At 55.3% G+C, this 24,336-nt stretch overlaps 1 protein-coding gene and 1 long non-coding RNA gene across 3 annotated transcripts in view; both read right to left on the bottom strand.

Moving 5' to 3' along the window:
- Positions 1-24,336, bottom strand: part of LOC142823913 (uncharacterized) — a 402,411-nt gene that overhangs the window by 195,100 nt on the left and 182,975 nt on the right. The gene's annotated exons all lie outside the window — the stretch shown is intronic.
- Positions 1-24,336, bottom strand: part of LOC149520834 (citron Rho-interacting kinase-like) — a 224,885-nt gene that overhangs the window by 128,338 nt on the left and 72,211 nt on the right. Inside the window, exons 8-9 of the mRNA XM_089775106.1 lie at positions 20,558-20,698; positions 6,561-6,686 (exon numbers count right to left, since the gene is read on the bottom strand). Coding sequence (XP_089631232.1) covers positions 6,561-6,686; positions 20,558-20,698 — 267 coding nt within the window. The remainder of the gene's footprint in view (positions 1-6,560; positions 6,687-20,557; positions 20,699-24,336) is intronic.

A 24,336-nucleotide genomic window follows, 5' to 3' on the forward strand; every position in this document is an offset into this window, starting at 1 on the left:
GGCAGGAGTAGCATAACTCGGTCACCCGGCTGGAACTCCCGCCGACGTGCGTTGATGTCATAATACCTCGCTTGACGGTGTTGGGCGTCTTTGAGGTTCAGTCGAGCATACTCGCCCAGACGACTTAGTTTCTCCCGGAGCTGCGCGATGTATTGCACCGTCCCCCGCCCGGTGGTGGGTTGGCTTTCCCATCCCTCCTTCAGGAGGTCGAGGATTCCTCGGGGGCGGCGTCCGTATAGCAACTCAAAAGGAGAAAACCCCGTGGAAGACTGCGGGACTTCTCTCACTGAAAACAGAAGGCTGGGTAACATCAAGTCCCACCCCCTAGGGTCGTCCTGCACAAACCGTCGCAGCATCCCTTTAAGTGTCTGGTTAAACCGCTCGACTAATCCGTCAGTTTGTGGGTGATAAACCGAGGTTCGTAGCCGCTGAATTTTCAACATTTTGCACAGCTCTTTGATGACCCGGGAGGTCACGTTTGGACCCTGGTCCGTGAGGATCGCTTGGGGCAACCCCGTTCTCGAAAAAATCCAGAGTAGCTCCCGCGCTAGCGTGGGGGCCTTTGTGTTCCTCAGCGGGACAGCTTCGGGGTAGCGGGTGGCGTAATCTACGACCACCATAATATAGCGGTGCCCACGCCCCGAGGGTTCCAAGGGCCCGACCAGGTCCATGGCTATCCATTCGAACGGTACCGCCACGATAGGGAGGGGGACCAGGGGAGCTTTCGGTACGCATGCTGGGGCCGTCCGTTGGCACTCGGGGCATGACTCACAGAAATCCCGCACGGCCCGGAAAACCCCGGGCCCGTAGACCCTTTGGAGGACCCGATTCAATGTTTTCTCCCGCCCGAGATGTCCCGACCAGGGGTTAGCGTGTCCCAGCTCAAGTACCTCCCGACGGAACCGGGCAGGAACCACTAGCTGTTTACGCACCCCCCCCTCCCCCGCCTCTTCCGTAACCCTGTATAAGCGGTCGCCCCATACCTGGAACTGTGGCCCTTGGGGTGCCCTCGCCTCCTCCGGTCCCGCATCCTCCGGAACGACGGCCTGGTCCCAGGCGTGTTGGAGGGTGAGGTCCATCCTTTGCTCGGTCATGAAATCCGGCTCCGCCTCGAGTTCCAGGCAAATCGCCCCCTCTGTCGGGCTCATCGCTGGTGTCCCTGCGTCGGCCTCCTCTCTCTCTTTTCCGGCCGTGGGGGAGTCCTGACCCTTCAGGAACAGCTCAAACCCCGGCCAGTCCCGGCCGATGAGCACGGGGTAGGGCAGGGTCTTGGCTTTCCCCACCAGCCAGACCCGATCTTGCCCGCCCCCGGACAGGCGGAGTTGGACCGTGGGGTACTCCCTTACGTCCCCGTGGACGCACCTCATCCATATGGGTTCCCCTTCTGGCCGTCCGGGGGGGACTAGGTCAGCCCGCACGAGGGTTACTGACGAGCCGGAGTCCACCAGAGCCTGGACGGGCCGGCCCTCCATCAACACCCTTCGTACCACGGGGCTTCCCCTGTTCCCGCCGTCCCCCCTGAGCCCGGCCGCCTCCCCTTGGTTCAAGGTGCAGTCCATTAGTGGACATTCCTGCTTGAAGTGTCCTTCCTGCCCACACTGGAAGCAGGGGCCCCTTGTTCCGGGTCGGGCCTCCCGCGGTCCTCCTTCCGGCTGTTGCTCGGCCTCAGCCCTCTCAGGGGTAGGGTGGGACCAAACGGGCGCTAGCCGGGGGGGGGGGGGGAAATCCCGCCCTCTTTGTACCCCTGGTGGAGGTTCTCTCCCTGGGGGTCTTCCCTGGGGCCGGGGCCCCCCTACCTTGGGTCCGGGCAGGACGGCTCTTCCGCCGCCGCCATCCTCTCGTTCCGCGAGGAGGTGGGCCTCCATTAATGTCACCGCCTCGTTGAGCGTCGTGGGTTGGTTCCGGCGGACCCACCTTTGCCCTTCCCTGGGCAGGATATGGATGAATTGTTCCATCACTACTATTTCAGCGACTTGGCAGCCTGTCTTATGTTCTGGCTCCAGCCAGTGGTTGGCCCATTCCTTCAGTCGCTGAGCCACTGCCCGGGGACGGTCCCCCCCTTTGAATGCCTCCTGTCGAAACCTCTGCCGGCAGGTCTCCGGGGAGTGGCCTACCTGGTCTAGTATCGCTTCCCGCACCTTGTGGTAATTCAAAGCATCTGCCACTGCGAGGCTATGGTAGGCGAGTTGGGCTGGACCACTCAGGTAGGGCCGTGGCCACCCTCTCAAAGGTAGTGAGGAATGCTTCGGGATCGCCCTAGGGGCCCAGCTTCGTAAGACGTAGGGGCAGGTTAAGTCCTTCCCCCACTGTTCCTTGTCCTCCAGCGGGTGCCCCCCATCGCCTTTCTATGGTCTGCCGCCACTGGTCCTGCTGGGCAGCTAATTCCTGGATCAGCAGCCTCTGGTGCTCCTGGAATTGAGTGGTCAGCTGCTGGACTAGTTGCGTCTGTTGCTCCTGTTGGACTTGATGTTGTTGCCGCTGGGTCTCACTGAACCACTCGAGGAACTGTCGGGGCTCCATCAGATCGCCCGTCACTTCCTCGCCCACCGCGAGCTCTGCCGGCCGGTTGGCCTGTTCACGTTCATCTGTGAGGGAAAGTTTCCTAGATGCCCACATTCTCCACCAGTGTGACGGGGTTTCTGGGTGCGAACACCGTGCCTCTATCCCTCCGGGGGGGGGGTTAGAGGGGGCTCTGCAGACCCACCCGCCTCTTAACTGTCCCGGGCGTCCCTAGCCCAGTCCAATCGTGGTGCCAGCCGATGGGTGCGATCACCCCCTCTGCCCTAGGTCGGGCGGGGGGGGGGGTTCGGCGGACCCACCACCGCGTGCGTCCCCTCCCCTGTGGTCCGGGGCGGGGACCCCCCCTGCCCCTCCGGGGCTAGCAGTCATCTGGGGGGGGGTCGGGGCTGTGACTCAGTCCTCACCCCGCCCCCGTGCGAAAGTCTCTAGTTCCGAACACCTGCTTCGGGGTTGGGGTGCGTGGGGAGTGGGGGACCCGGGCCCACCCTCACCTCCGGGTCCCAGCCCGGAGCCCTAATTGGAGTACAGTGTCTAGTGGCTGTCCCCCACAGCAGACGGGGCTGATGCCCGCAACTCGTCTGCCCACGGGCACCAAAAGGGTCCCGCTCCGGGCTGCTTCCACTCCCCGCTGGTTGACCCCCGCGGCTGAGCCGGTGCCGGCTCGCTTACCCCCAAAGGCGTCGGGTCCGTCCCAAGGCGAATCGCCAGCTGCTTGCACAGTCTTTTCTCGTTGCCCGGGGTGCCGGATGTCGGGCCCCCCTGGAAGCCAGGGTGACGGCTCCCTGCCCTTCCCTCTTCTGGGCGGGCCGCCGCCGCCTTTGTAGGTGCCGGGGAATGACGCTGTGGGGGTAAGCCCCGCCTCCCCGGCGTCCTGCCCGCGGCCCTCCTCCCGCCGTACGTCCGCGGCCCCGCCCTGCGAGGCGAAGTGCGGTGCTCTGGCCGGGCACGGCGCTGCGGCTTGAGCCTCCCTCCTCGTCCCGCGGCGCGCGCCTACCCGCATCCTCCGGCGGGTCCGTGCTGGCCGCGCGCCGTTCAGCCGGCTGCCGGCCTTCGCGACAGCCACTCTCCCATGGACCACGGGGGTCTCTCCCCTGCGGTCAGTGCGGACCCGGCCGGGTCTGTCACACTCATTTCAGATAATATTCTCCAGCAGTTCCTATTCAGATTCCCCCATCCAACCCCTGTGTTTTATTCACCATAGCCACAGAAAACAACTATCTGTGCTCCCAAGCATCTTTATTATTTTATGATTCAGAACCTGGCATTTCTATTCTGTGGCTATCTTCATCTATAGACAGAGCAGCATGCCTCATGAAGTACAACTAGAAGAGTTTATTCCTTCAGAGAAAGCCACCATCCACTTCTGACAGCTTACCACCTGGCTCCCTTCCTCTCTTCCCTCAAAACCAAAAGTAAGAGAGGCCCATACCTGTTCCTACATCTCTACCCATTCTCTTCTTCCCATTGCTCCTGAGAACAGCTCCTCAGAATCCCTGTAAAAATACCCCAAATGCTCAACACCGGCTGTATCATGGGATTAAGGAATCTCCAGATAGAGATATGTATAGATGACTCAGCCCACCACCCCATACACTCTGCCACTGTGGCAGAAATCAGAGAAAAGGACCCCCCTCTCTGCTACAGGGACATGCCAACAGAATAAAGTCTACATGTGACCTATCTTCAGACTCATGTCTTTTTCCAGTTTTGTTGTTACCAGGAGAAACAAGGTATTTTTGGTTAAAGAAAAAACTGTGGGGGGCGGGGAGCTTGCTCAGAGGAGTCCAAATCTAATCAAATTATAGAGCAAAAACTCAAGATACTATAAAAACAAATATCTGCAATCAGCAAAAACCAACTTCATTTTCTCTTTAGCCCTCCAAAGAGGGCTAATTCTTCAAGTCAGAACTGGAGGGACCTAAGGAAGAGACCCCTGAAACCTAAGACCTATTAGTCTTTTGTGTTAACGTATGGGCATTACGGTCCCCAACATTCCAAGTAAACATGAAGATACTATAGATCCAAATCGAGACCCATGGAATAGTGAAATGATATCTCTGTATTCCCTTCCATTTTTATGGAAAATAATCACATTCAAACAAAATGCCCAAATAGACAAAGAAGGCTTATGCAACAAGTCAAAGTATTACATGGTCTCTGAATACAAAGCTAGCTTTTTGCCCAGGCAAGCAGTTGTCTTTCACATCTCACACTCTCATGTTGAAATACAGAACACTGCCAAGGGACTTATTCTACCTTCTTTATGGTACCTCGAGAGTTTTGATCATTAAATCCATTAATGGAGCTATTTCTCAGAAAAATTATGGATCACCTATCAACTTCAGGTAAGGTTATCCATTTCCACTGGCCCTTCACATGGGGTACTTCTCCATTCTCCTACAGTCAGGACTACCACCACCTGCCCAAACGTTTTTAACATGTTAGTTTTCCTGGTAGTAGCCACAAGTGTGGGACAGGATGAGGATCCATATCTCTTTTCTAGGGCTATGTCTACACTGCATCCTGTAGCCCGAAATAGCTATTCCGTGTCTTTTGAGCGTGCCCGTTATTTTGAAATATAACGGTCTCGCTATTCTGATGTCCCTGTAAACCTCATTCCATGAGGAGTAAGGGACGTTTCAAAATAGTGATTTATTTTGAAATAAGTGCTATGTAGACAGTGCCAAATTTCAAAATAAGCTATTTTGAGCTACGGGTGCAGTGCAGATGCCATTCAGTGCAGACCTCCATCCGACCTCCATTCAAGCTAAAAATGACACCAAATATGAGATCTTTTTCCTTCAACAACACATTTTTAATTAGCCCTCCTTCAGAGTAGTGCTGCTGTTATAAACTGACTGCTGGAATGATGAACCTGGGTATTAAGGGAAGGCAAAATATGTACTATCCTGATCTCTCTTCTTCAAAAAGGAGTCAGGTTTGACATTCCATCCCTCCTTTGGTGGGAAATCATTTTTAATTTTCAATAGATCTTTTGGGTCTCCATTGGGCACTGTAGAAAGGTAATTTAATGAAAAATAGATAGTTGATAAACTCAACTACCAGGAAAGATGTGTGCATCATATATTTGATCTCTAGAAGCAGTCTCACTGGGTGGGGTGTGTTCCCAAGGGCACAGTAAAACCACTTCCCTTTGATTGACAGGTTTGGCTCCTATATCCTATGCTGCAGAAGGAAACCCACTGTTTGAATGGGTATATGTAGAAAAAAACTCAGAGAAGCATACATTTATTTGTCTGCCTCATCACAAGATGATGGGTTCCTCCCCCAGGAGATATAAGTAGCAGCAGTACCCTCTGTTTCCCTTTAGACTAAATTAACCAAAAAGACTTAACAGATCTAACAACAAGAAAAACAAGAAATTCCCAACTATAGTGAAGAAGATATGTGGGTGAGAACGTCTCTGACAAATATTTTTGATGATTAAACAGTTTTGATGATTAATTTTGTTCATTCCATTTGGGATGGATTAGAACTCAGACCAAATTGAAAAGGATTTCAAAGTTAGATACTAACAAAGTCATTGTTGCACAACTCAGCACTGACCATTAAGGTTATGCTTTTAAATAGTTATTTGGAAATGAATTGCATACTAGTGAGTGAATACATCTGAGTTGGAAAATGTCCTATTGGGGCAACTGGGATTTTTAAAAAGTCATTTGGTAAGAGATCATGGAACCATAGATGTTAGCAGTTAGTTTATAACTAACATTACAGACAGAATTTTACACTGAAGTTATTTCCAAGATAAATTTTATCCATCATCCAACCCTCTCAATCAACCATCCCCACCGAGGTTCCCTCTAAGCTGCGCAGCAGCACAGCCCCACAACTGCTTAATGAGCCCCGCCCAGTCAGACAGCTCAGTGTGTGGAGCCCTGAGCCCCTGACTGGGCAGGGCTGAACTGCCCCACATCTTAGAGGGAACCTTGGTCCCCATCCTATTTTATGTATGTCAATGTCCTCTCTTCCCACTCCACTGTGGCAAACTCTTCCCTTTATCTTTCATCCCTGCTCACCAGAATTTTGTCTGCCATCTGTTGAATCTGCTGAGATTTAGTTTGAATATCTTCCTTTAGTCGATTTTCTCTGCGTTCTACAGTTTCTAACCTCTTCACTTGATTCTCCAGAGAATGACGCCGTTCCTGCAGAACAATTATAAACTGCCATTTAGGCTAAACAAGTTTTGATTATCAGACAGCATTGAGCAGGCACTAGAAAAAGTCACCTGAAGCCATAAGAATGTGATCCTCTTCTGCATCTGAAATCATCCCCACTGCCAAAGACTTGCCTAGTCACATGGGGTATGTCTACACTACCCTCCTAGTTCGAACTAGGAGGGTAATGTAGGCATACCGCACTTGCAAATGAAGCCCGGGATTTGAATTTCCCGGGCTTCATTTGCATAAGCGGGGCTCCGCCATTTTTAAAACCCCGCTCGTTCGAACCCTGTGCCGCGCGGCTACACGGGGCACGAACTAGGTAGTTCGAACTAGGAAGCCTAGTTCGAACTACCTAGTTCGTGCTCCGTGTAGCCGCGCGGCACAGGGTTCGAACGAGCGGGGTTTTAAAAATGGCGGCGCCCCGCTTATGCAAATTAAGCCCGGGAAATTCAAATCCCGGGCTTCATTTGCAAGTGCGGTATGCCTACATTACCCCACTAGTTCGAACTAGCGGGGTAGTGTAGACATACCCTTAAGGGCTCAGCAGCCTCAGACAAGGCACCTATGGTGGCCGGATTGTTGGGCAATACTAGGGGCACCCCAAGGGTGAGAGCAGAGACGGCCGCCTGGGGCATGGGAGAGGGAGAAAGAGGAGGGGGCGGCACAACTGAGTCACCGCCTAGAGTGAGGCCCATTGGCAAGGGGTTGTCCTCCCCACTGGACAAGTGGGGTCAGACCCAGGGCCGCGATCTCAAAGATGGAGCTGAAATCCATTCCCATGGCCCCAGAGTCCTCCCCGCCAGCCACTGAGGCAGAAATTGCCTGGGCGGTGACGACGGGGGGCACAGATGGTGAGGGGGCTTGGGGAGCTCCATTTGAGGCCTCCTCAGGGATAGACTCCGTGAGGGGGACGGCGCCGTCCCCCTCCACTACCATCGCATCCTCGTCCGGCGCCTCCCGCTGATGCTCATTGGGGGTGATGTTGACAGCGGTGGACCCCCTTAGTATTTTGTGGGGGGCCTTCCCACCCTCCTCATCGGAGTGGGGAGATCAAGCTCACAGACCACGGGCTCTGGCTTCCCCCAAACGAGCATCCAGCCCTCTGAGGTGGAAGTGGAGGGCTGGTCAGCAGGGACAAGGCCAGAGAGCACAGATGGTACTCGGGGGGGGTCTTGGAGGCAAGGGAGGAACAACGAGGGGCAGGGAAATCTACCCATCTCCCAGCGGCAACCATGCGACCCTCTCCGTCTCGGGCCCTGCCGGATCTGGTTGCACAGACTCGGGGCCTGCCTGCTTGCCCAGGCACGTGTGTGGGGGGGGGGCTCCCCCAGTGCCCGAGCAGAGCCATTGGTAGTAGTAGGAGGGGCGGCTGTGGAGACCGGGCTTCCAGGAGGGCTGGTGGTGTTGGGGCCGGTGCCCTCCCAGGCCCCGGGGGGCTCGGACACCTCCTCAGACCGGGCCAAGGGGCAGACCCTCCAGACATTGCCCAGCAGAGGAAGCACCAGGTCTGCCCTGAAGAGTAATGGACCCAGTAAAGGGCCCCCTGGTAGGGCACTAGGAAGGACCCCTCCAATACCACCCCATCATGTGCCGCCGGCAGCATTTGTAGCTGTACCTGAAGTTAGAATGACAGAACATGACAGAGGGCGGCGTCCTTATAGCCCAACCGGAGAGGGCCGATGGTAGATATGGGTTTCCCCAGGGAGGAGAGGACAGGTAACAGGGCAGCATTGGGGAGGAAGGGCGGGACGGAGGTTAGTACCACCCATACGCCCAGGTCCTCCAATGGCTTGAGGGGCATGTGCATGCCCCCCACCACCAGGCTGCTCTCCACTGCCTCCTGGGCGGCGGCCTCTGAGGAAAGGAAGAACACCACTTTCCCCTACATTTTGGAGGCTGCCACCATGGCCGAGGACCCCACCACCCTCGCCAACACCCACATGTATGTTTCGACATGCGTTGAGGAAGGTACCAGGAGGCAGCAGACGCCGTGCTTCCTAGTCATGGTGGGGAAGGGGCCTCGGCCACCAGGGATGGATCTGGAGGCAGCAGTCAGGGCCAAAAGTATGGTGGCATGTGGGAGTGCAGCACCGGCCACCTAGGCGTACACTCTGGGGGGCTGCAGGTGGAACATCCCCAGAGCTGGTGGGGGGAGCGGCAGGGGAAGGAGGGGTCATGGCAGGTGGCAGGGCCACAGCGGGCAGGGTGGCCTCAGCTGCGGGGGGTTTTGGCTTTCTGGGCTGGGCCTTTGCCTTTTTTCTTCCCCTGGCCCTTTTTACTGGCCGAAGTGGAGGCCCCTCCCGAATCAGGGGGAGCGTCGGCCATGGCAGCAGCAGAGCCTGGGCCGGGGGTCGGGAGGTTGGTTGCAGCAGTTTTTGGGATCGGTGGCACCAGGGGAACCTTGGGGTCAATGGGGATAGGAGAAGGGGCGGGGACCTCCTCCATCATGGGGGGAGAGGTTGGAGGAGGCACAGATAGCAGGGAAGGGGGCTGAGGGTCAACTACTCCCCCCCACCAAACAGCAGGCAGGGGAGAGGGTGTCAATGGAAGGGAGGGGTAAGGGTCGGTGGAGGGGGTGGGGGTCAGGCTAACCAGTCCTCCCTGCTGAGATGGAAGTAGGGTAGGAGGGCGCTGAGTTGGAGGGGAACTGAAGGAGGGGGCAACAACCACTCCTCCCTGCAGGGCTGAAGGCAGAGGAGGAGGGTACTAGAGGGAGGGTCAGGGATACGAGGGAAGGGGGGTGTTGCGATTGGGGGGAGGGGGGATGGGGAAAGCAACCACTCCCTCCAGCTGGGTGGTTTGCAGGGAGGGAGGGCACTGGCGGGGAAGGGCACGAAAGGGGTAACCGAGGGGGAAGGTAGGAAAAGCAACCACTCCTCCCTGCAAGGCTGGAGGCACAGAAGGAGGGCGCTGGTGGGACAGGACAGGGTCAAGGCTACAGGTACAGGGTGGGGGTGCCGGCTCCTCCAGCTGCACTGGGAAAGGGGAGGTCTAAAAAAAGGGGGGGTGCAGTGAATGGGGAGGGGCACTAACTAAACGTGGAGGGAGGGGCCTTGAGCTCTTGGGGAGGGGGCCAGGGTGCACTGGGCAGTAGACAACGGGCTAATGGGTGACTGGGGGGAGGGAGCAAACAAGAGCAGTGGGAGGCTGGGGCTGGTGGTACATGAAGGAGGAAAATGGCTTGAAGGCGGGGTAATCACCACAGCAAACTGACCAGGGGTGGGGGAGGGGGAGGGGCGGACCGGGGAACTGCATGGAGATGGCCCGGCGCAGGGAAACATACAAACTTTCAGGGGCTGGGCGGGGCAGGCAACAAACTAAGTTCCAGGGAGGGCTGTAGCAGGGAGGGAAGGAAAAACCTGCTGGGCTGCTAGGGCGGGGCAGGCAGCAGGGAGGCCAGATGCTGTGGTAAGAGAACAAGGGGGGGAGTAGGGGGTGGGGGAGGCCCCCCAATGAAATGTAGGTGAAGGAGGGAGGCCAAGTCCAAGGGGGGGGGTGCACCCACAAGCACTCGTGGGGCTCAGTCTCTCGCCTGTTGCTGCACAAACTGTCCCAGGGTGGAAAAGGGGGCGAGCAGCTAGCGCCACCAAGGGGCAAAAAATAGCTCCTGCTGGTACAAGGGGACGGTGGAGGGGGCAGCGGGGGTGGTGACAGTAGAAAAAAAAGGGGGAAGCTAGACTGGGGGGAGGGTTCCCTGCCTCTCCCCTGGTCCCCTCACAGCAACTCAAGTTACCACCACCCCAGAAGCACTGGTGTTAAAGCTGAGTCTTACAAACCAACCCCCTCCACAGTCCAAATGGTGGTCCTCCTCTTCCTCCTCCTTGGCAGGGCACAGGTGCTACAGCAGCAACAGCAGGCAGGTGACAGCCAACCAAGGAATGGCCTCCTGGATGGGCGGGGGGACAGGCCAGCAACAAGGCTTGGGTGGTAGCAGCAGTTGCAGTCCTTTGAGGGTGAGGCCCAGCAACAGGGAGGCAAGCAGGTAGGCAGCAGGGGAGAGCTGGCCAAGGAGGGCTCCAGGCAGCAGCCGGGCAGGGCAGGGGAGAGAGGGAGAAAGGAAGAAAGGGAAGGTGCTCCAGAGCACAGGAGGGAAGGAGCAGCTACCACACCCTCCTTCTCTGGAATGGGGCATGCTCTTTGAAACCCCGGGGGAGGTCAGCCCGCTCACTTATAAAAGCCCCTCCCCCAGCCTTGCAGGAGGGACGACTGGACCTAGGGTTCAACAGATTCCGGGGGACAAATAATGAAAAACACGGTCAAGGGGTGTGGGTCAGAAGTTCAAAACAAGGGAGCCGGACAGGGACACCGAGCAGCACCCACTGCTCCCCAAAGCTGTCCAGGGAGCAAGCGGATGCCACCCAGAGGAACTCTGCCAGGATGCGTGAGACCAGGAAGGAGCAGAAGTAGGCCCCACAGTCGCAGAGAACCCCCTCGTCCAGCATCCTCCTCCTGGTTTTGTATATAGCGGTTTTTGCCAGGGCCAGGAGGTTGACGAGGAGGTCTCGCGACTTTGTGGGGCCACAGATGGGGTGTGTGTAAATAAAAAGGTGCAGGGAAAAGTGCAGCAGAACCTCAATAAGAGGTTCTGGAGGAGCTGGAATAGGGGCTGCAACCTGGCACATTCGAGATATTCGTGCGCCAGGTTTTCCCTCACGCCGCAAAAGGGGCAGGTGTCTGGGATGGGTGTGAACCGTGCCAGGTACACGCCTGTGCTCAAGGCTCCGTGAAGGAGCCGCCAACACATGTCCCCGATGGGCCGTGGGATTAAGGTGGAATACACGCTGGCTCATCGGGGTTCCCCACCCTCAACTGGCTGGTCACCATTTTGAAAGAAAAAATGAGAGGACTGGAGGCCCAAGTGTCGACCCTACGCTCCATCAGAGAGGATGAAGACTTCCTCGATAGACGGCAGCGTTTAATCCTGCAAGCACGGCAGGCGGAAGAGCCAGAGAGGGCAGTACGGGACAAGGAAGAGAACTGGCAGCATGTAACTTTTGGAAGGGGAAAAAGGCCAACATGGGAATCCCCCAATGCTATAGAGGTAAGTAATCGCTTTCAGGCTCTCTCCACAGGCTCTGCAGTGGTGAATGCTTTGGAAGGGACCTCACAAGGAAGAAACCACAAGGGAACACCATCTACTGGAAGGCATGGGATGCGTAGTCCTAGGGATGGGGGTTCCATGACCACCACCCCCAAAAGAAGACGACGGGGGGTGGTGGTCGGGGACTCCCTCCTAAGAGGGACTGAGCCATCCATCTGCCGTCCGGACCTGGAATCTCGAGAGGTGTGCTGCTTACCAGGAGCTCGAATTCAGGATGTGACTGAGAGGCTTACCAAACTGATCAAACCTTCGGATTGCTACCCCTTCCTGCTTCTCCACGTGCGAACTAACGATACGGCCAAGAATGACCTTGAGAAGGTTACTGCAGATTATGTAGCGCTGGGAAGAAGGACCCAAGAATTCAGAGCGCAAGTGGTGTTCTCGTCCATCCTCCCTGTTGAAGTGAAAGGACTGGGTAGGGATCGTCGAATTGAGGACGTAAATGTGTTGTTGCGCAGGTGGTGTTGCAGAGAGGGCTTTGGTTTCTTCGACCATGGGACTCTGTTCCAGGCACAAGGATTGTTAGGAAGAGATGGGATCCACCTAACCAAGAGAGGAAGGAGCATCTTCGCAGGCAGGCTTGCAAACCTAGTGAGGAGGGCCTTAAACTAGGTTCGTCGGGGGACAGTGACCAAAACCCTGAGGGGAGTGGAAAAGTCGGATACCAGGAAGAAATGCAGAGAGGAAGGGGCAAGAAAGGAGGACCCCTGATTCGAATGGAGAAGATAGGGCAATCAACTGGTTATCTGAGGTGTTTGTACACTAATGCGAGAAGCCTGGGCAACAAACAGGAAGAACTGGAGGCCCTGGCCCAGTCCAAGAAATATGATTTAATTGGGATAACAGAGACTTGGTGGGATGACTCGCATGACTGGAGCGCTGTCATGGAAGGGTGACTGTTTAGGAAGAACAAGCAGGGGAGAAAAAGAGGAGGAGTTGCACTATACGTAAGAGAGCACTATGCTTGCTCTGAACTCCAGTATATAGAGGGAGGAAAAACCTGTTGAGAGTCTATGGGTTAAGTTTAAAGGAGCAAACAACAGCAGTGATGTTGTGGTTGGTGTCTGCTACAGGCCACCAAATCAGGTGGATGAGGTAGATGAGGCTTTCTACGGACAACTGAGCGAAGCTTCCAGATCGCAGGCCCTGGTTCTCGTGGGGGACTTTAATCACCCTGACATCTGTTGGGAAACCAATACGGCAGTACACAGGCAATCCAGGAAGTTTTTGGAGAATGTTGGGGATAACTTCTTGGTACAAGTGCTGAAGGAACTGACCAGGGGCCATGCGCAGCTTGACCTTCTGCTCACAAAGAGGGAGGAACTAATAGGGGAAGTGGAGGTGGGTGACAACCTGGGAAGCAGTGATCATGAGATGGTAGATTTCAAGATCCTGACCAAAGGAAGAAAAGAGAGTAGTAAAATACACACCTTGGACTTCAAAAACGCAGATTTTGACTCCCTCAGAGATCAGGAAGGTGAAAGCGCAAGTGGAATTGCGACTGGCTAAGGATGTGAAGGATAACAAGAAAGGTTTCTACAGGCATGTTAACAAGAAGAAGGTGATCAGACAGGGTGTAGGGCCCCTACTGGATGAAGGAGGTAACCTAGTGACAGACGATGTGGGGAAAGCTGAGGTACTCAATGCTTTCTTTGCCTCTGTATTCACGGACAAGGTCAGCTCCCAGACAAATGGACTAGGCAACGCAGTATGGGAAGGAGGTGGACAGCCCGCGGTGGAGAAAGAAGAGGTTAAGAACTATTTAGAAAAGCTAAACGTACACAAATCCATGGGTCCGGATTTAATGCAACCGAGGGTCCTGAGGGAGTTGGCAAATGTCATTGAGGAGCCTTCGGCCATTATCTTTGAAAAGTCGTGGAGATCGGGAGAAATCCCGGATGACTGGAAAAAGGCAAATATAGTGCCCATCTTCAAAAAAGGCAAGGACAATCCAGGGAACTATAGGCCGGTCAGTCTTCCCTCGGTTCCTGGAAAAATCATGGAAGGGATCCTTAAGGAATCCATTTTGAGGCACTTGGACGAGAGGAAAGTGATCAGGAATAGTCAGCATGGATTCACAAAGGGCAAGTCGTGCCTGACCAATCTGATTAGCTTCTATGATGAGGTAACTAGCTCTGTGGACATGGGGAACTCAGTGGATGTTATATACCTTGACTTTAGCAAGGCTTTTGATACGGTCTCCCACAATATTCTTGCCAGCAAGTTAAGGGAATGTGGATTGGATAAATGGATGGTAAGATGAATAGAAAGCTGGCTAGAAGGCCCGGGCCCAATGGGTCGATGTCAGGATGGCGGTCGGTTTCTAGCGGAGTGCCCCAAGGTTCGGTTCTAGGACCGGTTTTGTTCAATATCTTTATTAATGACCTGGATGAGGGGATGGATTGCACCCAAGAAGGCTAATGGCATATTAGGGAGCATTGCCAGCAGATCCAGAGAAGTGATTATTCCCCTTTATTCGGCGCTGGTGAGGCCACATCTGGAGTATTGTGTCCAGTTCTGGGCCCCCCACTGCAAAAAGGATGTGGACGCATTGGGAGAGAGTCCAGCGGAGGGACACCAACATGATTAGGGGGCTGGAGCATATGACCTATGAGGAGAGGCTGAGGAGTTGGGTCTGTTTAGTCTGCAGAAGTGAAGAGTGAGGGGGGGATTTGATAGCAGCCTTCAACTTCCTGAAGGGAGGTTCCAAAGAGGATGGAGAGAGGCTGTTCTCAGTAGTGACAGATGGCAGAACAAGGAGCAATGGTCTCAAGTTGTGGTGGGAGAGGTCCAGGTTGGATATTAGGAAAAACTATTTCCCTAGGAGGGTGGTGAAGCACTGGAATGGGTTACCTAGGGAAGTAGTGGAGTCTCCATCCCTAGAAGTTTTGAAGTCTTGGCTTGACAAAGCCCTGGCTGGGTTGATTTATTTGGGATTGGTCCTGCCTAGAGCAGGGGGCTGGACTTGATGACCTCCTGAGGTCTCTTTCAGCTCTATGGTTCTATGATTCTATGATTCTAGTCACAGGGGGGTTCGGGGCGTGGAGAGCCCCATGCACTGAGCGAGCGCTCGGGAATCCACCCAGTCCCCACTGTCATAGTCCAGAAGGTATCTGACATTGGTGGTTTCTGCCAGGATCAGCATCCGGCGCATCGAAGGAGACTCCGCCGTTTGCACACACACGGCTGGATTGCGGAACAGGGGCTCTGCAAGGAGGTCTGCTCCCTCGGTGGCCACAACGGACCTGGTCGCCGAGAACAGTTTCCAGGTCTGGAGGAGTTCCTGGTAGAACTCCGGCAACTCTGAGAGGTCTCGCGGAAGATTTCTCGTGTGGAGAAAAAAGGTCTGCCGGTCAGCAGAGGAAGGCGTGCGCCAAAGTGCTCCACGCCAGACTACCTGCACTATAGAGGAGTCTCTGCAGGGCCTGGAGGTGGAAGGTCCGGACCTGGCTGCACATGCAGACCAGGCCCCGGCCCCCCCTCCTCCACGGGAAGACACAAGACCCCTGCAGAGAACCAGTGCAGTCCTGGCCAGAAGAACTCCAGGGCTATCATCTGGACCTCCGGGGCCGGGCTCAGGGTGTTGAGCCAGTGCCAGAGCATGGACAGGACCAGGTGGTTCAGCACCAGTGCCCTCCTGCGCAGGGAGAGACACTGGAGCAGTCCTGTCCATCTCTGCAGCTACTCACCCACCCTGTCCTCCAAACCCTGCCAGTTATTCGGCAGAGAAGGATGCGTGGCGGACAGAAAGACCCCGAGATAGAGCAGAGGACCCGCGCTCCACCTGATGGCCTGAAGCGCAGGTGGGAGGGAGTCTGCCTGCCACTCATGCCCGACCACCAGGCCAGAGCTCTTGACCCAGTTGACCCGGGCAGAGGAGGCCACCAAGTAGACCACTTGGCAGGCCTCCACCCGCGCCAGGTCGCCTGAGTCCTGGACCACGAGGAGCACGTCATCGGCGTACGCAGACAGGACCAGCCGCAGCTCCAGCTCTCGGAGCACCAACCCCGTCAACCTCCAACAAAGGAGACAGAGGAAGGGATCGATCACCAGTGCATACAGCTGGCCCGACAGTGGACACCCCTGACATACTCCCCGCCCGAAGCTGACCAGCTCGGTCAGGGTCCAGTTGAGCCTGGCCAAACATTCCGTGAGGGCGTACAGCACCCGGAGAAAACCCACAAAACAGGGCCCGAAGCCGAAGACCTGCAGAGTGTCCAGGAGATACCTGTGGTCCATCCTGTCCAACGCCTTCTCCTGGTCCAGGGACAGGAGGACGAATGATTGACCGTCCCTACACCCGAATTCCAAGAGATCTCAGACCAAGTACAAATTATCGAAGATGCTACAGTCCGGGACGGCATAGGCCTGGTCAAGGTGGATCACATCCACCAGCATGGACCGCAGCCACAGCAAGATGGATTTTGCTATGACCTTGTAGTCCGTGCTGAGGAGTGAGATGGGATGCCAATTCCAAAGGTCGCGGAGGTCCCCCTTCTTTGGTAGCAAGGCGAGCATGGCTCGCCTGCATGACACGGGGAGGACCCCGCTCTCCAAGGGCTTGGCCCAGACGGTGACGAGGTCTGGGCCAAGGATGTCCCAGAACACACGGTAGAACTCCACGGTCAGCCCATCCATGCCCGGGGTTTTGTTGGTGGGCATGAGACGGAGGGCTTCTGAGAACTCGGCCAGAGTGAGAGGCACCTCTAGCCGGTCTTGGTCACCCACGCTGATGTTCTCTTGGCGCCATTCGGAAGCAGACCGGCTGCAGATCCTGCAGCCGGCTGGGAGTCCAGCGACGAGGATGCCGGGGGGGGGGGGGGGGCGGGGGGGGGCACGGAATAGGGGCCTGATAACAATGGACAGAGGATTTGCAAGAAGGGAGACGTGGGGCGTACCCTCTCACAGGGACTGCTGCAGGAAGTCGAGAGCGGGCTGCGGCAAAGCTGCCTTCACCTCCTGGAATAGGCGCAGGGGGGTTCAGGGGGTGGAGACCCCAATGCGTTGAGCGAGCACTCGGGGATCCACCCAGTCCCCCCTGTCGTAGTCCAGGAGGTCTTCAACCTTGGTGGTTTCTGCCAGGATCAGCCTCCGGCTCACCGAGGGAAACTCTGCCACCTGCACGCAAGGCTGGATTGTGGAGCAGGGGCTCTGCTGGAGTAGTCAGTAGGATGTAACTAGACTTAGAAACCTCTATTTTGAGAATGGACAGGATCGCTGTAACAGCTTGTCAGAGGAGAGAGATTAGAAAATAGCGATTATTCATTCTTTTATAAATGTATTTCTCTGAAGAATACTTACTGGGGTGTGTAAGCCTGTAGGGCTAGGGGAGGGGTGCCTCCCCCTCGGGGTCAGTGGGTAGCCACTCCGCCTCACTACCCCCTGCTTAGTCTCTTGGGGAACTTTCCCAGCTCTACCGCCTGCCCTCCGCCACGTGCCCCTCCCCTTCTCGCTAGCACCCTCCTCCTCTGCATCCAGCTAAGCAGGGAGGAGTGGTTGGTGCCCCTTCCTCAGTTGCCCCTCCCTGAATCTAGTACCCTCCTCCCATCCGCCCCCCTTCCTTTCGCTGATGCCTTCCTCCACTGCCCGTTGCTTGGTGGTTCACCCTTGCCCCCTTCCCTGCCCTTTGTGCCTCCTTCCACCCCTCTCCCCATGATGATGGAGGCCCTTGCCCCTGTTGACCCCACAGTTCCCCCATTGCCACCAACCCCAAAAATTGCTGCAGCTGACCTCCCGACCCCCCGCCAGAGCTCCGCCACGGCCGACGCTTCATCAGATTCGGGAACAGCCTCCACCTCGGCTGGAAAACAGAGCCAGGGGAAGAAAAAGGACAAAGGCCCGGCCCGGAAGGCCAAACCCTCCGTGGCCGAGGCCGCCCCACCCACTGCGGCCCCGCCATCTGCCACAGCCCCTCCTTCCCGTCGCTCCCCCCCCCAGCTCTGGGGGCGATCCACCCACAGCCCCCAGAGTGTACGCCCAGGTGGCCGCTGCCACCCCCCCACATGCCGCCACATCATCTGCCCCGACTGCTGCCTCCAGTTCCATCCCAGGTGGCCGGGGCCCCTTCCACACCCTGACCAGGAGGCACAGCGTCCGCTGCCTCCTGGTCGCCGTCTCCAAGATGTATGACAAGGTCGTGTTCTTCCTTGCCTCAGAGGTCGCTGCCCAGGAGGTGGTGGAGAGGGGCCTGGTGGTAGGGGGCGTGCATGTGCCCCTCGATCCATTGGAGGACCTGGGCGTACGGGTGGTCCTTACCTCTGTCCCGCCCTTCCTCCCAAATGCCACCCTGCTACCTGCCCTCTCCACCCTGGGGCGGCTCATCTCCACCATCATCCCTCTCCCATTGGTCTGTAAGGACCCCGCCCTCTGCCACGTGCTGTCCTTCCGCCGGCAAGTGCAGCTCCAGATGCCGCCAGTGGCGCGTGGCAGTGCTAGAGGGGTCCTTCATCCTACCGGGGGCCCTCTACCAGGTCCATTACTCAACGGGGGAGACCTGGTGCTTCCTCTGCCGGGCAATGGGGCACGTCTTGAGGGACTGCCCTTTGGCCCGGTCGGAAGAGGTGTCTGGGCCCCCCGGGGTCCGGGAGGGCGCCGGCCCTAACGCCGCCGGCCCCCCTGGTAGTCCGGCCTTCACGGCTGCCCCTCCTCCAACTGACAGCTCTGCTCGGGAGCCAGAGGCACCCCCTCCGGCATGCCCGGGTGAGCAGGTGGGCTCCGCCTCCATTCAAACGGTTTCTCCGGCTTCCAAGGAGGAGAGGGTGGTGTGGTGGCTGTTGGACAAGGGAGAGGGCTCCCCTCAGGGGGAGGTTTCCCTACCCCCCTCTCTCCTTCCCTTGCCTCATCTTCCCCCCCGAACAACAACTGCACCCCCTGGCCTCACCCCTGCTGACCAGCCCTCCACCTCAGAGGGCTGGACGCTCGTCCGGGGCAAGCACCGAGCCCGCGTTCCCCGGGCTGAATCTCCCCCCTCCTACGAGGAGGGTGGGAAGGCCCCCCTCCGAAAAATCCCGAGGGGCGCCAGTGCTGTCAAAAATACCCCCGGCGAGCAACAGCAGGAGGGGCCGGCTGAGGAAGCCGTGGCAGCGAGGGGGGATGATGCCATCCCACCTGCACAGCCCATCCCAGAGGAGGCCTCGGCAGGAGCTCCCCCGGCCCCGGTACCAGCTGTGCCCTCCGTTGCCACCGCCAAGGTAATTGTTGCCTCATTGGCTGGCGGGGAAGGCTCCGGGGCTGTGGGAATGGAGCTTAGCTCCATCTTTGAGGAGATCGAGGCCCTGGGTCTGACCCCGCTCTCCCAGGGGGAGGACAACCCTCTGTCAGCGGGCCTCAGTCTGGGCAGCGACTCTGCTGCGCCGCCCCCTCTCCCCCCAACCCTATGCCCCAGGTGGCTGACCCCGTCCTCATTCTCGGGGCGCCCCTGCTGTTGTCCATTGGCCCAGCTGACTCGGGCGCTGCAGCTGAGGCTGCCGAGCCCTCAGGGGTGACAGCTGGCGCCGAGCAGCTGGGTCCCGGGCTTGAGGGCACCCCCTCTCCCACACCTGAGGCGGGGCGGTCATCTTCCCTCCCTGTTGGGGGCCCAGCAAAAACCATCACTCCAGCTGACGCCATGGCTGCAGACTTGTGCTCTGCTCAACTGTCTGAGCCTGGCTTCATCGCGGGCCCCCTTCCCACTCCTGCCCCCCTGGTTCCCGTTCAGGAGGCACCACAGCTTGGTGGCATAGACCCGGGGGACCTACCCCATGACCCTGCCCAAAGCTCTGGTCCCCTTCCCTGTCCCGATCCTCCCCTCACCCCCGTTCATGCCATTGGTCCCAATCCTGCCCTTTATGAACCTATATCTAGCCCCGAGTCCACACATCCCTCGCCGCCGGAAAACTGGCAAGGTTTGGAGGCCAGGGTGGGTGAGCAGCTGCGGAGAGGGACAGGACTGCTCCATTGTCTCTCCCTTCAGGGGAGGGCGCTGGTGCTCAATCAGCTGGTCCTGTCTATGCTCTGGCACCGGCTCAACACCGGCCCCGGAGGTCCTGGCCAAGCTCCAGAGGATGGCCCTGGAGTTCTTTTGGCCAGGACTGCATTGAGTCTCTGCAGGGGTTCTATCGCTCCCCCTGGAGGAGGGGGGGGGGGTCAGGGCCTGGTCTGCATGCGCAGCCAGGTCCGGACCTTCCACCTCCAGGCCCTGCAGAGACTCCTCTTTAGGGCCGGTAGTCCAGCATGGAGCACTTCGATACGACGGGCAGCTCTTTTTTATCCACCCGGGGGGTCTTCCATGAGACCTGTCAGAGCTGCTGGAGTTCTACCAGGGGAGGAAGGCATCAGTGAAAGGAAGGGGGGCGGATGGGAGGAGGGTACTAGATTCAGGGAGGGGCAACTGAGGAAGGGGCACCAACCACTCCTCCCTGCTTAGCTGGATGCAGAGGAGGAGGGTGCTAGCGAGAAGGGGAGGGGCACGTGGCGGAGGGCAGGCGGTAGAGCTGGGAAAGTTCCCCAAGAGACTAAGCAGGGGGTAGTGAGGCGGAGTGGCTACCCACTGACCCCGAGGGGGAGGCACCCCTCCCCTAGCCCTACAGGCTTACACACCCCAGTAAGTATTCTTCAGAGAAATACATTTATAAAAGAATGAATAATCGCTATTTTCTAATCTCTCTCCTCTGACAAGCTGTTACAGCGATCCTGTCCATTCTCAAAATAGAGGTTTCTAAGTCTAGTTACATCCTACTGACTACTCCAGTGTAGCCAGAAATTCTCTACGCACCTCTGCTTCAAGCAGTTTCTTTTTCATGCCTTCATTAGAGTCTTCCTGATTCTGTAATTTCTCCAACTCTTTCTCTGATCTCTCCTTTGCCTGACGAATATTCTGAAGAAGTTCAGTAGCCTCAGAGCTGGCTTTCACAGCCTAAAACAAAAGAAAACAATTAGTAAATATTAGTACTGTCACGCACACATTCTAACAGATGCAGGTACAGTATGATGGTAACCTCAGATGAGAAGATTACTCACCTTGAGCAGGAATTTACGTTTGAGATGAGCGTCCCTGTGGGTGCTCCACAGCAGGTGTCAGCGCATCCCAGCACTATCGACCAGAGTCTTTACAGCAGTGTCCAGGGGGGAGGAAGAGAGGGTAGTGGAGCACCCACAGAGACGCTCATCTCGAAGAACGTTGTTGGGATATGTAAAAATTAATAGGGGTCTGGGATTGCTATACACTGGTGGTTAAGGAGTTCAGCCACAGTATTACCCTTGAACATGTTTTTTCCCTTTGTTTCTACAGTCTGGAAAGACAGGTTAAGAGTCTGGCCAAAACAGGTATTATCCTTCCTGATGTATAAACATGCTCTTTCCCTTTGTTTCTGTAGCCTAGAAAAATCAGTAAGTATGCAGTTGCTCTTTGTTGTGTCTTTTACTTATACAGCACCAGTGGGGGTAAGATATTTTTAGGGTTACATCTCTTGTAATCTCTGTAACCTATTGATTTGGAAAGTTTGTGGTGTAGAAAAGTGTTGATTTAATTAGAAATTCTGTAAATAGTAATTAGGGGCGGGTATAATAATAATAATCACCTGCTTGTTAATATTCATTGTATGGGAGTTTCATTGTAAGGTTTTAGGGAAAGTAGTGATAGGCGTGTGAATTAACATACTAAAATAGATAAAAGAGTGTAAATGGCACCAGGTTGTTGCCACTCAGACGTTGTGTTGAATGTCCGAGGTAAACGTGAGTGGGCAATAAAGCAGTTCCGTTTACCCCAACCACTCCTGGGTCGCCTGTTTCTTCTCTAACATCCGTCAGTTACTGCTCAAGGTGAGTAACCTCCTATTTGAGAGCCATCCCTGTGGGTGCTCCACAGCAGGTGACTATAGAGCAACGTGCCTCATGTAGGTAGGGACTTCGGATCAGGTAAGTATGCTGTGAATAGAACAGTCTTGGCTACATTAGTTGTGGAAAGAGGACCCTGAGATCGTGCGTAGTGCTTGGCAATGTCTGGTCAGATGCCCACGTGGCAGCTGTGCATATGTCTGCAATGGGGACCTGTGAAGACAGGCCACGGATGTGGCCACTGCTCTGGTGGAATTAGCTCATACTGAGGTAGGTGGAATGCCTTGATTGTGCTCGTAGCATAATCGGATGCAGTCAGAAATCCCCAGGCTATGTCTAGACTACGGAGGTATCGCAGAAAAACTCCGCCACATCCAGGGAATGCATCTGCTCCTCTGATATTTTTTGCAGAAGAGCAGACATGCTCTTTCAGAAACCCCGTCATTCCATGAGGAAGAAGGGCTCTTCCGAAAGAGGAGGCTTTTCTGAAATTTGGCCCAGTGTAGATGGGCCAAATTTCAGAAAAGCCTCTTCAGAAAAAACTATCAGAAAAAGGTACGCGGAGCGCAATTTGCATACCTTTTTCCAAAAAAAAGCGGCAGTCTAGACATAGCCCCAACAGCAAACTCTCTGGGATGAAATGACTTTGCCCTTTTTGTGTTCTGCTACAGAAACAATTTCAGTGAAGATCAGAAAGGTTTTGTCCTATGTATATAAAAAGACAATGCCCTGCGAACATACGTGTGCATTGTTATTTTTAATTTATTAGCATGGCGTTTGGGTAAGAACACAGGAAAGTGAATCATTTGGTTTACATGGAATGATGGTAGAATTTTGGTAAGAATTTTGGGTGGGTATAGAGGGTTACTTGGTCCTTAAAGGTGGTATATAGGGGGTCCGCCATTAGTGCCGCCACTTCTCCTACATGCCAAGCCGAAGTGATGGCAACCAAAAAGGCAGTCTTCATCGATAGATACAGCAGAGAGCATGTGGCCATGGGTTCAAAGGGCCATCTGGTACGAGCATTGAGAACAAGATGGAGGTCCCAAAGCTTGACTGTTGGAGTTATACCTAGGTAAAGAGCCTGCAGTCCTTTGAGGAATCGCTTTGTCATTGGGTGTGCAAATATGGTAGTGTCATCAATTTTGGTGTGGAAGGTCGTTATTGCCGCCAGGTGAACCTTGATAGAACTCATTGAGAGGTCAGATGGTTTCCAATGTAGCAGGTATTCAAGTATAAGTGCCGCATTGGGTGTGATCTTTCTTTCCACAGCCCAAGGAACAAAGCGTTTCCATTTTTGCGAGCATCTTTTTCGAGTGGAATTGGCCCTGCTGTGTAGTAGTACCCTCTGAACCAATTCCAAGCATTGTAGGTCTAAGTCAGAGAACCATTTAGGTACCAAGCTGTGGCTGTTGCGTTCAGTTGTGCGCCTATGAATTGTACTGATTGTGATGGGGTAAGAACTAACTTTGTTTTGTTTATTTGCAGTCCGAGTGCTTGAAAGCATGATATGGTTACAGCCGTGCAGCAATCTGAATCGTCTTCGGATCTTGCCTTGATAAGGCAGTCATCCAGGTAAGGAAAGATAATGATGTTTTGCTGCCTTAGGTAGGCAGTGACTACTGCCAACATTTTCTAAAACACTCTCGGAGCCATAGAAAGTTCACATGGCAGGACCATATATTGGTAACAATTGGAACCCAAGATAAAATGAAGAAAACGTCTGTGATAAGGGTGACTCGTAACATGAAAATAGGCATCCTGCAAGTTGAGGAATGAAAACCAGTCTCCCTGCTCCAGTGCTTGGATAATAGTGGCAAGTGTCACCATCTTGAATCTCTGTTTATTTACATATTTGTTGAGGGCTCTGAGATCTAGGATTGGATGCCGACCCCCATTTTTCTTCTGTGTGCGAAAGTAATGTGAATAGAACCCTCTTCCCCTATATTTGGAGGGGACAGGTTCTATGACACCTAATTGTATGAGGTGCTCAGCTGCCTGTTTTAAGATCGTGAGAGTGGTCCCTGAAGAGGGACAGGGTAGGTGCTTGGGTGTGGGGGGGGGGGGCAGAGGTAAAGGGAATAGTATATCCCGACCGAATCGTTTGTAGAACCCATTTATCTGATGTTGTATGTTGCCAGTTGTTGTAGAATGGTAGCAAATGGTGATGGAATAGTTTATGTGAAGATGGTGATCCTGGAGAGAGTGAGTGTGTTTTCAGGTCCTTGACAGGAGCCTCAAATCTGCTTATTTTGTTGAGGTGGTTGGTTCACCGAGTTCGACTGTGTATTTCTGCGCTGAGGTCTGTTACAACCACATTGATGCTGTTGTTGGTCTTGTCTTTGATGATATATATATTGTGGGTACCTTGGTCTAGGGTAAGGTTGGTATCTGTATTGTATCCTTCTAGGTGTAGGCGTGTGGATCCCTAAGGACCGAGGTGTGGTTCTAGAGTCCTTCGTTGGTCTCTGTTGAGAAGAGCTTTCCCCCCATCGAACGGAAGATCTTCCACCGTGGACTGTATTTCGCAGGGGAAAGTGGCAGAGTTGAGCCATGATGCCCGTCTCATGACTACAACGGTGGCTGTAGATCTTCTGGCCATGTCAGCAGCGTTGAGAGTCGCCTGCAAGGCTGCACGTGAAATTGTGATGGCCACGTAAAAGGACACCTTCCAAGAGAGGTGTAGTAGTGAACATGTTGCCAGGGGCTCAAATGGGG

Source organism: Pelodiscus sinensis, chromosome W, assembly GCF_052426305.1.
Source record: "Pelodiscus sinensis isolate ZL-2025 chromosome W, ASM5242630v1, whole genome shotgun sequence".
Classification (NCBI taxonomy): Eukaryota; Metazoa; Chordata; order Testudines; family Trionychidae; genus Pelodiscus; species Pelodiscus sinensis.